The sequence below is a fragment of the Thalassophryne amazonica genome, chromosome 2, assembly GCF_902500255.1.
Source record: "Thalassophryne amazonica chromosome 2, fThaAma1.1, whole genome shotgun sequence".
NCBI lineage: Eukaryota > Metazoa > Chordata > Actinopteri > Batrachoidiformes > Batrachoididae > Thalassophryne > Thalassophryne amazonica.
In genome coordinates, this window is record NC_047104.1 from 39,529,790 (window position 1) to 39,543,972 (window position 14,183).

At 46.7% G+C, this 14,183-nt stretch overlaps 1 protein-coding gene across 1 annotated transcript in view; it reads right to left on the reverse strand.

Moving 5' to 3' along the window:
* The window catches only part of abcc12 (ATP-binding cassette, sub-family C (CFTR/MRP), member 12), a 133,078-nt gene that overhangs the window by 76,565 nt on the left and 42,330 nt on the right, over positions 1 to 14,183 (reverse strand). Inside the window, 1 exon segment of the mRNA XM_034162832.1 lies at positions 5,643 to 5,813. Within this exon segment, the coding sequence (XP_034018723.1) occupies positions 5,643 to 5,813 (171 nt within the window).

Consider the following 14,183-nt stretch of genomic DNA (forward strand, 5'->3'; position numbering starts at 1 on the left):
GGCAAGGTTGATGTTGGGCTGGCTGGCATGCCTACTGGCATCAGCCCAGAAATGCCGGCTGTGGAGGACGGTTTTCGGACTGTGGTCAGGTGGAAGAAGTCATGTGCGGCTCTGCACCCAGTTGTGGCACCCAAATTACATTCAACTCTGCGAACTATGAACCTATTTTCTCCCCTGGATACACCTGATATCAGTCTTTTGAGCCCACAGACTTCCACTCCTATCTCCAGGCCAAAACATCAGGTGTTAGTGATAGGGGATTCTATCACCCGCAAGGTTGGGATGCAGACACCCGCCAACGTTAAATGTATTCCTGGGGCTAGAGCTCCTGACATTACCTCCCACCTCAGGGTACTGACATTGCAGAAGGGTAAACAGGCTAAAAAACATGACATGAGATAGTCATATAGTTTTTCAAGTCAGTGCCAATGATAAGATGAAGCACTCAAAAGTCACAAAAATGAATACAGAGAGGACTTGTGACCTTGCTAGAAGGAAGTGCCAGCATCGATTGGTAGTCTCTGGTCCCCTCTCCTCCTGGGGTGGTGATAAGATTTTTAGCAGGCTGACTTCATTAAATAGGTGACTGGCACAGTTTTGTACACAGCACGGCTTTAGTTTTGTTGATAACTGGCCTTTGTTCTGGGGCCACTATCTGATGGCGGATGGCCTTCACCCTACTAGGATTTTACAGCAGGTCACAGAGCAGTGGATTAGAGGCCCTGCGGGGCTTGTGTCGAATGTGGGTTTGGGATCCACTAGTTTAGTGGGGAATTTAGTGCAGACAATCCACTGTGGTGATAGTGGTTTTTCGGGGAGGGAAATTTATCAGTTTGAGACTGTGGCCTGCTTCCGCAGACGTGTCCTTAAAAATTATAGAGGGACATGTTTTGCAAACTTAATACCTATTACTAAATTGGATGACATTGAAATTGAGGATGGCCCGCTGGCTGTTCCAGCAATATTAGATATTTCGTGTCTATCTACAATCCGTGAGGAATGTCTCAAACCTAAACCTATTTCCAGGCACCTTAGCAATATTACTCTGGAACCACCCCTATACCCAAACAGTCCAATTGTTAACTCCGCTGAGGTCCTTAGTTTGGGTCTCATTAACATCAGATCACTGTCCTCAAAATCTCTGATTAATGATCTAATTGTGAATCACCACTTGGATATGATTGGGTTATGTGAAACCTGGCTTAAACCTACAGCTGTCCTTCCCCTAAATGAGGCCTGCACACCGGCGTACACATTGTCATGTTTCTCATGGTGCGAAGCAAGGCGGGGGTGTTGCTTTTATTTAAAATCTAGGTTTACCTTATTAGTTGTTGGAGGTCACAAATATAATTAGTTTGAGCATCTGATTCTCCGCTTTGCCCATGATGCTACATATTGTCAGCGTCAGAAGTATGGAAATCAGTCGTATTATTTTGTCATTGTTTATAGGCCCCCTGGCCCATACTCTGAATTCTTAGATGAACTTGGTGCGTTCATCTCTGACTTGTCGACTAGTGCAGATAACATTTCGATTATTTGTGATTTTAACATTCATATAAATAAGCCCTCTGATCCCTTTGTAAATCATTTATGGAAATTGTGGCTGCATTAGGATTTCAGCAATGCATTCAGGACTCAACACACATTAGTGGAAATGCCCTGGATTTGGTTCTTGTACGTGATTTTGCTGTCACCAATATCAACATCTTGCCCCTTGCATCGGTGGTCTCTGACCACTCACTTATTAGGTTTACATTTACGCTGCTGTGCTTAGTGGAGCAACACTCTTGCCTGTTACTACAGTGACGCATTAAACCCTTAACTATGACTGAACTCGAAGCTAGACTGCCTGATAGTTTAGCTTCAAGTTTGGAGAATCAGTAGACTGTCTTGTGGACAGTTTAAATTCAGTGCTCAAAACTACACTTGATAAGATTGCACCACATCTTTTAAGGCCATACCTTCCCAAAGCACAGTCGCCTTTGTTCAACGGTTACTTGCGTAACCTCAGTCAGAAGGCTAGAGGTTTGGAACGAAAATGGCATAGCTCCAAATTAGAGGTGTTCCACCTCGCGTGGCATGATGCTATTGTAGATTATAAGCATGCACTATTGACTTCAAAGCGGGCCTATTATTCTGATTTGATCAATAAAAACAAGCATAACTCAAAGTTTTCGTTTGACACGGTAGCATTTCTCATCCATGGACAGCCACCTGTTAGTCACTCTTCCTTTTAACCACAGGACTTCTTGGATTATTTCGAGAAGAAAATAGAAGACATTAGGTTGCGCATATCTCAGCATGCCTTGGCCCAACCATTGCACCCCGCTATGGAGGTGGGTGCAATGAGCAACTGTGGTGTTACCTAGATTTAAAGAATCGAATCAAAATCAAATCAATTTTATTTATATAGCGCCAAATCACAATAAACAGTTGCCCCAAGGCACCTTATATTGTAAGGCAAGGCCATACAATAATTACGGAAAAACCCCAACGGTCAAAACGACCCCCTGTGAGCAAGCACTTGGCAACAGTGGGAAGGAAAAACTCCCTTTTAACAGGAAGAAACCTCCAGCAGAACCAGGCTCAGGGAGGGGCAGTCTTCTGCTGGGACTGGTTGGGGCTGAGGGAGAGAACCAGGAAAAAGACATGCTGTGGAGGGGAGCAGAGATCAATCACTAATGATTAAATGCAGAGTGGTGCATACAGAGCAAAATTGAGAAAGAAACAGTGCATCATGGGAACCCCCCAGCAGTCTAAGTCTATAGCAGCATAACTAAGGGATGGTTCAGGGTCACCTGATCCAGCCCTAACTATAAGCTTTAGCAAAAAGGAAAGTTTTAAGCCTAATCTTAAAAGTAGAGAGGGTGTCTGTCTCCCTGATCTGAATTGGGAGCTGGTTCCACAGGAGAGGAGCCTGAAAGCTGAAGGCTCTGCCTCCCATTCTACTCTTGCAAACCCTAGGAACTACAAGTAAGCCTGCAGTCTGAGAGCGAAGCGCTCTATTGGGGTGATATGGTACTATGAGGTCCCTAAGATAAGATGGGACCTGATTATTCAAAACCTTATAAGTAAGAAGAAGAATTTTAAATTCTATTCTAGAATTAACAGGAAGCCAATGAAGAGAGGCCAATATGGGTGAGATATGCTCTCTCCTTCTAGTCCCTGTTAGCACTCTAGCTGCAGCATTTTGAATTAACTGAAGGCTTTTCAGGGAACTTTTAGGACAACCTCATAATAATGAATTACAATAGTCCAGCCTAGAGGAAATAAATGCATGAATTAGTTTTTCAGCATCACTCTGAGACGAGACCTTTCTAATTTTAGAGATTTTGCGCAAATGCAAAAAAAGCAGTCCTACATATTTGTTTAATATGCGCATTGAATGACATATCCTGATCAAAAATGACTCCAAGATTTCTCACAGTATTACTAGAGGTCAGGGTAATGCCATCCAGAGTAAGGATCTGGTTAGACACCATGTTTCTAAGATCTGTGGGGCCAAGTACAATAATTTCAGTTTTATCTGAGTTTAAAAGCAGGAAATTAGAGGTCATCCATGTCTTTGTCTGTAAGACAATCCTGCAGTTTAGCTAATTGGTGTGTGTCCTCTGGCTTCATGGATAGATAAAGCTGGGTATCATCTGTGTAACAATGAAAATTTAAGCAGTGCCGTCTAATAATACTGCCTAAGGGAAACATGTATAAAGTGAATAAAATTGGTCCTAGCACAGAACCTTGTGGAACTCCATAATTAACCTTAGTCTGTGAAGAAGATTCCCCATTTACATGAACAAATTGTAATCTATTAGATAAATATGATTCAAACCACTGCAGCACAGTGCCTTTAATACCTATGGCATGCTCTAATGCCATAAGAAAATTTTTTGGTCAACAGTATCAAAAGCAGCACTGAGGTCTAACAGAACAAGCACAGAGATGAGTCCACTGTCCGAGGCCATAAGATCATTTGTAACCTTCACTAATGCTGTTTCTGTACTATGATGAATTCTAAAACCTGACTGAAACTCTTCAAATAGACCATTCCTCTGCAGATGATCAGTTAGCTGTTTTACAACTACCCTTTCAAGAATTTTTGAGAGAAAAGGAAGGTTGGAGATTGGCCTATAATTAGCTAAGATAGCTGGGTCAAGTGATGGCTTTTTAAGTAATGGTTTAATTACTGCCACCTTAAAAGCCTGTGGTACATAGCCAACTAATAAAGATAGATTGATCATATTTAAGATCGAAGCATTACTTAATGGTAGGGCTTCCTTGAGCAGCCTGGTAGGAATGGGGTCTAATAGACATGTTGATGGTTTGGAGGAAGTAACTAATGAAGATAACTAGACAGAACAATCGGAGAGAAAGTCTAACCAAATACCGGCATCACTGAAAGCAGCCAAAGATAACGATACGTCTTTGGGATGGTTATGAGTAATTTTTTCTCTAATAGTTAAAATTTTATTAGCAAAGAAAGTCATGAACGAATTTGATAGTATTTCAGTAGGCGCGCTGGCGAAACCCGTGATGTCTACAAAAAGCACAACCTGCTTATTTGATCCCATACCAACAAAACTGTTTAAGGACCTGTGGCGCATTCTTAGGCCAACTGTGCTGGAAATTGTTAATCTTTCACTAACTTCTGGATGTGTTCCTAAATGTTTCAAATCTGCAGTGATTAAACCATTACTTATGAAATCTAATCTTGACCTAGTGTATTGAAAAATTATAGGCCGATATCAAAGCAATCATTTTGCTCTAAAATTCTGGAAAAAGTGGTTTCACAGCAGCTCATGGACCACCTTACTGAGAATAATCTTATTGAGCCATTGCAGTCTGCTTTTAGAAAATATCACTCCACAGAGACAGCGCTCAGCAAAGTAGTGAATGACCTTCTGTGAGCAATGGACACCACTATGGTGTTGGTGCTGTTAGACTTAGTGCTGCATTTGACACCGTGGATCATCATATTTTACTCGATAGGCTGGAGGATCATTTTGAGATTACTGGAAGTGCCCTTGCGTGGTTGACGTCTTACTTGTGCAGTCATTCTCATTGTATTTTATACAACAGCACTACTTCTAATCTTATTGACATGGAGTTTGGGGTTCCACAGGGGTCCGTTTTGAGCCCTCTGCTTTTTTCTGCCATTCACAGGGCACAGGACTTCTCTGTGTTTTCATGGTGAATAAAAAGTCTGCCGGACACAGAGCCTTTTCCTACCGTGCCCCTGTCCTGTGGAACAATCTCTTGCTGCACATAGGGCAGTCAGACACTGTGGAGACTTTTAAATAGAAACATAAGACCCACCTGTTTTCCCTGTTTTATCATTAGTATTTTATGTATGTTATTTTATTATGTATATTTTTATTTTTTGTACTTTTTATGGGCTGTTTTGGATGAACAGATGGACAGATGGACAGGGTGATTCCCACATACAATGTTTGTTTGTGGGGGGTATAACAATTACAGCATTTAATTTTAGGACAATAAAATGCATTATTTGTTGTTACGCATTCCAACATCTCATGGAAAAAAATTCCTGCCGTGTTTTTATTGTGCTGTTTGAAGCCACCTCACTTACAGCAGTTGATATAACAGCTGTCTGTTGAACAAAGGTACAGTTATTATGCACACACCTGTACAGGAATGAAGATGAGATGCGTCACAATTCCAGTCAGCGCAGTGTAACCCAGAATGTAGCAAGCGTAGACGATACACAAAATTAACAGTATTGGCGAAGTCAGTGTGAAGCTGGAAAACACGACTGCTTCAAACATCCTGTGACCGTCACTGGTCAATACGCTGATCTGGATGGGAAACAGAGGTCAGAAGGAAGAGCAAAGATGAATTATAAGGATAGAATGTCAAACATTTTGCAGAAAATATTAACTTGCCAACACTTAACTCATGATCTTCACAAGAACATTTTGCAAATAATTTGAGTAACCTTGTTTCAAGAAGCCTATGCAAATTATTCAAGTCTCAGTCTACACTAGAGGTTCTAAACTGCAGTGTGAGACAAATGGCTGACATTTCAATAAAGTAAAGTTTTTAATTCAGTTTATTACTCGAAGCCAAAATATGGCCATCGGGTATTGCGAAAGCCTTGCGTCCGTCCAGCTGTCTGTGCTCAGCATAAGTGCAGTCCTATTACAGCCAGGGTCTTCAGATTCACAGGGAACATTCTTGGGACACAGACCTTGGACGTGAAGTTCAAAGATGGCTAACCTGGATCTATTTTAAGAGGTCAAAAGGTCACATTCTGTTTCCTATGTTTATGCTCATACGGCCGAGGGTATTTTAGCATTATGTTATATTTTTACCCCAGGCCATCAGAATATGGCCATCAGGTATTGCGAAGGCTTTGTGTCTGTCTATCTGTGCTCAGCAATCCTACAACTGCCAGTCTTCAAATTCACAGGGAACATTCTTGTGACACAGGCCAAGTGTCAGGGTTTGAGTTTTGTTTGGTTATCTCTTTTTATTTCTCTTTTGATCTGACTGTTGTTTTTCGTATCTCATTGGTGTCTGTTTGTTTCTTCTCTTGCTGGATTTTTCTGCTTGGGTCTGGCTGTCTCTGCTTCTCTTGTCTCTCTCTTGGTTCTTGGTGATGGGTGTTTACCTTTCTCTGGACACGCCCTTGTTCTGGTGCTTTCCATGAACACCTGTTTCTGATTTTCTGATTGTTACCCAGGGTTATATAAGCTTACTGGGTGTGTTAGCTCTTCGCCAGGTTGTGGCTTGTGCCTTCATTCCAGCTCTGTACCTGGGTTCTATAGTCCTGCCTGCCGCCTTGTGTGTTTCTGACCTCCAGCCTGCATTGACCACGTTGACTGCCTGATCATTTTTGTACTGCTGCTTTTCTTTGACTGAGTACTCGTGTATCCAACTTCTGCAATCCACTACAGTAAAGCCTTCTAAAAACAAAAGCTGTTTGTTTGAACTGTGCGTTTGTGGCCAGCAATTCCTGACCATCCAGCCTTTTACCAAGTTCAGAGATGGCTAACCTTGACCTATTTTAAGAGGTATGTTAAGTTAAAAAGTCACATTGTGTTTCCAATTTTTATGCTATGAATCATGCAAATCCGTTTTTTTTTTTTTTTTTTTTTTAATAGGACGAGCAGGGGTGACACCCAATCAGAGTAGAGTGGCACTGTGACTGGCTAGTCTGTCTGGCACTCCAAAACCACTTCATGTCTGAGTAAATATAACACGTTTATCATATATTATTTAAAAGCTAAGCTAATGACAAACACTTCTTGTTAGCTGCTAACTGTGCTTTGTGTCTGTGTAAATATAAGATGGTTCTCGTAGACAGTAAAACTCACATAATGGATTCAGGTGGACCAGTGAATTTTGTCCGTTATAATCAAAATCTCCCCTGTCAGGTGGAAGGAATACTTTGAGGATCTCCTCAATCCCACTGTCTAGTCTTCTGAAGAGGAAGCAGAGACTGGGGACTCAGAGGCAGACTCATCCATCACCCAGGCCGAAGTCACCGAGGTGGTCAGAAAGCTCCTCAGTGGCAAGGCTCCTGGGATGGATGAAATCCGTCCTGAGTACTTTAAGTCTCTGGATGTTGTGGGACTGTCTTGGTTGACACGCCTCTGCAACATTGCGTGGTGGTCGGGGACAGTGCCCCTGGATTGGCAGACCGGGGTGGTGGTCCCTCTGTTTAAGAAGGGGGACCGGAGGGTGTGTTCCAACTACAGGGGGATCGCACTCCTCAGCCTCCCCGGTAAGGTCTATTCCAGAGAAGCAGTGTGGTTTTTGTCCTGGTCACGGCACACTGGACCAGCTCTACACCCTCCATCGGGTGCTCAAGGGTTCATGGGAGTTCACCCAACCGGTCCAAATTTGCTTTATGTATCTGGAGAAGGCATTCCACCGTGTCCCTTGGGGCACTCTATGGGGGGTGCTCTGGGAGTACGGGGTCCTTTGCTAAGGGCTATCCAGTCCCTGTACCACCGCAGCAGGAGCTTGGTTCGCATTGCCAGTAGTAAGACAAACCTGTTTCCAATGCATGCTGGCCTCCGCCAGAGCTGCCCTTTGTCACCAGTTCTGTTCATTACCTTTATGGACAGAATTTCTAGGTGCAGCCAGGGTGTAGAGGGGGTCCGGTTTGGGAACCACAGAATCTCATCTTTGCTGTTTGCAGACGATGTGGTTCTGTTGGCTTCGTCAAATCAGGACCTTCAGAGTGCACTGGGGCGGTTTGCAGCCGAGTGTGAAGGGTCCGGGATGAAAATCAGCACCTCCAAATCCGAGGCCATGGTTCTCAACCGGAAAAAGGTGTCTTGCCCTCTTCAGGTCGGTGGAGTGTCCTTGCCTCAAGTGGAGGAGTTTAAGTATCTCGGGGTCTTGCTCACGAGCACCGTCTGCAGTGATGCGGTCGCTGTATCAGACCATTGTGGTGAAGAGAGAGCTGAGCAGGATGGCAAAGCTCTTGATTTACCAATCGATCTACGTTCCGACCCTCACCTATGGTCATCAGATTTGGTTCATGACCGAAAGAGGAGGCCCCGGGGAAGACCCAGTACACACTGGAGGGACAGTGTCTCTCGGCTGGCTTGGGAACGCCTCGGGGTTCCCCCGGAGGAGCTGGGGGAGGTGTGTGTGGATCGGAAGGTCCGGGTGGTTTTTGTCAAAGTATAGGTCCTTTTTATTTTTTTCAAAAACTATATGGATTTCATTCATGTTTTTACGTCAGACATGCTTGAACCCTCGTGCGCATGCGTGAGTTTTTCCACGCCTGTCGGTGACGTCATTCGCCTGTGAGCACTCCTTGTGGGAGGAGTCGTCCAGCCCCTCGTCGGAATTCCTTTGTCTGAGAAGTTGCTGAGAGACTGGCGCTTTGTTTGATCAAAATTTTTTTCTAAACCTGTGAGACACATCGAAGTGGACATGGTTCGAAAAATTAAGCTGGTTTTCAGTGAAAATTTTAACGGCTGATGAGAGATTTTGAGGTGATACTGTCGCTTTAAGGACTTCCCACAGTGTGAGACGTCGCGCAGCACTCTCAGGCGCCGTCGTCAGCCTGTTTCAAGCTGAAAACTTCCACATTTCAGGCTCTATTAATCCAGGACGTCGTGAGAGAACAGACATTTCAGAAGAAGTCGGTTTCAGCATTTTATCCAGATATTCCACTGTTAAAGGAGATTTTTTTTTAATGAAAGACGTGCGGACGGGTCCACGCGTCGGGACGCAGCCGGCGCAGTGCGGCGGCACAGGAAAAACACCTCCGTGTTGATAACCATTTGTAAAATCCAGGCGGCTTTTGATGGCTTTCAGTGGAGTGAGTATATGAGAAATTGTTTAACAGCTGGACATGTTCCAACTTGTCCTTAAGGCTTCCAACGGAGGTGTTTTTCCTGTGGCGGAGCATCGCGGCGGCTGCGAGCCGACGCTGCAATCCGTCCACACGTCTTTCATTAAAAAAATCTCCTTTAACAGTGGAATATCCGGATAAAATTCTGAAACCGACTTCTTCTGAAACTTCTCTGTTCTCTCACAACGTCCTGGATCAATAGAGCCTGAAATGTGGAGGTTTTCAGCTTGAAACAGGCTGACGACGGCGCCTGAGAGCGCTGCGCGATGTCTCGCACCGTGGGAAGTCCTTAAAGCGACAGTATCACCTCAAAATCTCTCATCAGCCGTTAAAATTTTCACTGAAAACCAGCTTAATTTTTCGAACCGTGTCCACTTCGATGTGTCTCTCAGGTTTAGAAAAAATATTGATCAAACAAAGCGCCAGTCTCTCAGCAACTTCTCAGACAAAGGAATTCCGACGAGGGGCTGGACGACTCCTCCCACAAGGAGTGCTCACAGGTGAATGACGTCACCGACAGGCGTGGAAAAACTCACGCATGCGCACAAGGGTTCAAGCATGTCTGACGTAAAAACATGAATGAAATCCATATAGTTTTTGAAAAAAATAAAAAGGACCTATACTTTATTGACAGACCTCGTGTGTGTGTGTATATAACAGATTAGTTACAGTCAGGAGCTTACGTATTTCCTTGATTAAATGTCTGAAAGAATCAGGACCTGCCTCATTTAATGACCGGGTCAAAACTTTGTTGCGTCTTTATGCAGTTATCAACCTCCAGTCCTATGGTACGTGTAATGTTGCTCCATAAGTTGCGGGTCATTTGGGCGTCTTTTTCTGACTTTGTGTTGTAAGGTTGGTCATACTTGCAGACTTTTCTGTCAAATGTATTTGATCCAGAAATCGAAATGTAATCAGCGTCCGCACTACAAAACCCTTTTACAGTCTCCATCATTTAGTAGGTGCACGGGTTTGCAGCCACGCAGAGGGTCTGATCTAAAGCGGTTTGGTTTGTCACACCCAGGGATATGTGTGTAACTTAACACCATATTACAGTGCGGGCAGCAAGAAGAATGTTGTTAATAATTGACAGCCTTGAATTACGTCCTGCCTCGTTTAGGGGTGGGATCTGAGCACAGTTTGATTAAAAAATAGATGTCCAGTCTTTTAATCAAGAAAATACGGTACCCACTTTCTGTTGTGTGGGCCGCCAGAAGAGGAGGTACTGCTGGCCCACCACCAAAGGGCGCCCTGCCTGAAGTGCGGGCTTCAGGCACGAGAGGGCGCTGCCGCCACGGACACAGCCGGGAGTGACAGCTGTCACTCATTAATTCCTGACAGCTGTCACTCATTCTTCATCATCGCACTCCATAAAACCCAGACGTCATCTCCACCTCATCGCCGAGATATCGTACTTTATTGGAGGTAATATCCTCAGCCATTTGTGTACTTATAAGCTGTATATTGTGACTGTTTGCAGGAGTACCGGTCCCTCTTCCTGTGGAGGCTGAGTGAGTGCAGGACGGCGCTCTTTTCCTCTGAGGGATCACTGTAAATTCATCAGCGTATTGAGTGAGAGGTGGAGGTGGCATTCCCACTGTTGTTATTACTGGGTGTGCACACACCTACACTTGACTCTTTGTTCTCGCCAGCAGTACCAGATCCGACCGTCGGGGACGGTGATCACCTGGGAATTCGGGATGTGGCGGCTCCAGTATTCACCAGGTTCGGTGACGGCGGAAATCGTGTGGTTCCGGCTCTTCTCAGGACAGACGTCTTCTATCCTCGAGCCTGCCCACACGTCACCTTTGTGGATTGACTGTAATTATATTCTGAGATTGTCTGTATTTCGTTGTGCACATTTCACAACATTAAATTGTTACTTTTTGGCTCATCTATTGACCGTTCATTTGCGCCCCCTGTTGTGGGTCCGTGTCACTACACTTTCACAACAGGATATCTCGGCCAGCGTCATGGACTCCGAGGGGCGTCACCCGGCTGAACGACCAATGGGAGAGCAGGGAGCGCAGGCGTCTGCAGGAGGCGTGATTGGTGAGCTGCAGCACATTCTCACCGCCTTTACGGCTCGGTTGGATCAAATGACCGAGCAAAACATCCTCCTGAACCGCAGGGTGGAGGCTCTCTCCGCGCAGGTGGCGGCGAGCGCTCAGGGCGCCACTGCAGCTCCTCCTCCTGCCGACCCTGTGCAGGATATGAATGTTCCAGTGGTGGTTCAACAACCCCTCCCACCATCCCCTGAAGCATACATAAGCCCTCCTGAGCCATACGGAGGTTGTGTGGAGACGTGCGCGGTCTTTCTCATGCAGTGTTCGCTCGTCTTCGCACAACGTCCCGTCATGTACGCGTCAGATGCTAGTAAAATAGCTTATGTGATTGCTCTGCTTCGGGGTAAGGCACGCGCCTGGGCTACGGCGCTCTGGGAACAGAACTCACGGTTGTTATCAGCATACACTGGGTTTGTGGGGGAGTTCAGAACAGTGTTTGATCACCCTAACAGAGGAGAGACCGCTTCAACAATGCTGCTGTCAATGCGACAGGGGCGCCGGTGTGCAGCCGAATATGCAGTCGACTTCCGCATCGCGGCTGCGAGGTCCGGCTGGAATGACGTTGCGCTCCGCGCTGCCTTCATAAACGGACTGTCGTTGGTCCTGAAGGAGCATCTGGTAGCTAACGAGGAACCGCAGGATTTAGATGGGCTTATCGATCTCGTTATACGGTTAGACAATCGGTTGGAGGAACGCCGTCTGGAGCGAGGCGAAGGACGTGGCCGGATACGCGCCGTCCATCTCCCTTCCGGGTTCGAAAAGGGGCCACCCTCCCCACGCTCCACAGCCGCAGCGCTCTGTGGGGCAACAGCTCCCCCTGCTGACATTGTTAGGGAAACGCACAGGGCCAAAATTAGGAGGCTGATCCGCGGGGAGTGTTTTCTCTGCAGCTCGAAGGAGCACACACAGAAAAACTGCCCCAAACGGCCACAACAACCGCCCTCAGAGACTGGGCTAAGGGGGGGTCAAAACATACACGTGAGACACACACAGATTGCCACACGACTCCCAGTTACAATCCTGAGCGGGGATTTAACCCTTCAAGCCCCAGCACTGGTGGACACGGGGTCAGAAGGGAATTTGCTAGACAGCAGATGGGCAAGGGAGGTAGGGCTCCCTCTGGTGGCGCTTCCTTCGCCATTGCAGGTGCGGGCACTAGATGGCACCCTCCTCCCTTTAATCACACACAAGACACAACCAGTAACTCTGGTGGTGTCTGGAAACCATCGGGAGGAGATTGAGTTTTTTGTAACTCCTTCTACCTCCCGCGTGATTTTGGGCTTCCCATGGATGTTGAAGCACAATCCCCGGATTGATTGGCCGTCTGGGGTGGTGGTTCAGTGGAGCGAAACCTGCCATCGGGTGTGTTTAGGATCCTCGGTTCCTCCCGGTTTACAGGCTAAGCAGGAGGTCAAAGTCCCTCCCAATCTGACGGCAGTGCCGGTTGAGTACCACGATCTTGCTGACGTCTTCAGCAAGGATCTGGCACTCACCCTTCCCCCGCACCGTCCATACGATTGTGCCATTGATTTGGTTCCAGGCGCTGAGTTCCCGTCCAGCAGGCTGTACAACCTCTCACGACCTGAGCGCGAATCAATGGAGACCTATATCCGGGACTCATTAGCTGCCGGGCTGATCCGGAACTCCACCTCCCCGATGGGGGCAGGTTTCTTTTTTGTGGGCAAGAAAGATGGCGGACTCCGTCCATGCATTGATTACAGGGGACTGAATGAGATTACGGTTCGCAACCGATACCCGTTGCCATTGTTGGATTCCGTGTTCACCCCCCTGCATGGAGCCAAAATCTTTACTAAGCTGGATCTTAGAAATGCGTATCACCTGGTTCAGATCCGGAAGGGAGACGAATGGAAGACGGCATTTAACACCCCGTTAGGTCACTTTGAGTACCTGGTCATGCCGTTCGGCCTCACCAACGCCCCCGCGACGTTCCAAGCCTTGGTTAACGACGTCTTGCGGGACTTCCTGCACCGATTCGTCTTCGTATATCTGGACGATATTCTCATCTTTTCTCCGGATCCTGAGACCCATGTCCAGCATGTACGTCAGGTCCTGCAGCGGTTATTAGAGAACCGACTGTTTGTGAAGGGCGAGAAGTGCGAATTTCACCGCACGTCTTTGTCCTTCCTGGGATTATCATCTCCTCTAACTCTGTCGCCCCTGATCCGGCCAAGGTTGCAGCGGTGAGAGTGTGGCCCCAACCAACAAGCCGTAGGAAGCTGCAACAGTTCCTCGGCTTCACTAATTTCTATAGGAGGTTCATTAAGGGCTACAGTCAGGTAGTTAGCCCCCTGACAGCCCTGACCTCTCCAAAAGTCCCCTTCACCTGGTCGGATCGGTGCGAAGCTGCGTTCAAGGAGTTGAAACGACGGTTCTCTACTGCGCCAGTTCTGGTGCAGCCCGACCCTAGCCGCCAGTTCATGGTTGAAGTGGACACCTCTGACTCAGGGATAGGAGCCGTGCTATCCCAGAGCGGAGAGACCGATAAGGTTCTTCACCCGTGTGCCTACTTTTCTTGCAGGTTGACCCCAGCAATCGATGACTCCTTGCTGTGAAAGAGGCTCTTGAGGAGTGGCGACACCTGTTGGAGGGAGCGTCTGTGCCGTTCACGGTTTTCACTGACCACCGGAACCTGGAGTATATCAGGACCGCCAAGCGGCTGAACCCCAGGCAAGCCCGCTGGTCACTGTTCTTCGGACGTTTTGACTTCCGGATCACCTATCGCCCCAGGACCAAGAACCAGAGATCGGATGCCTTGTCCCGGG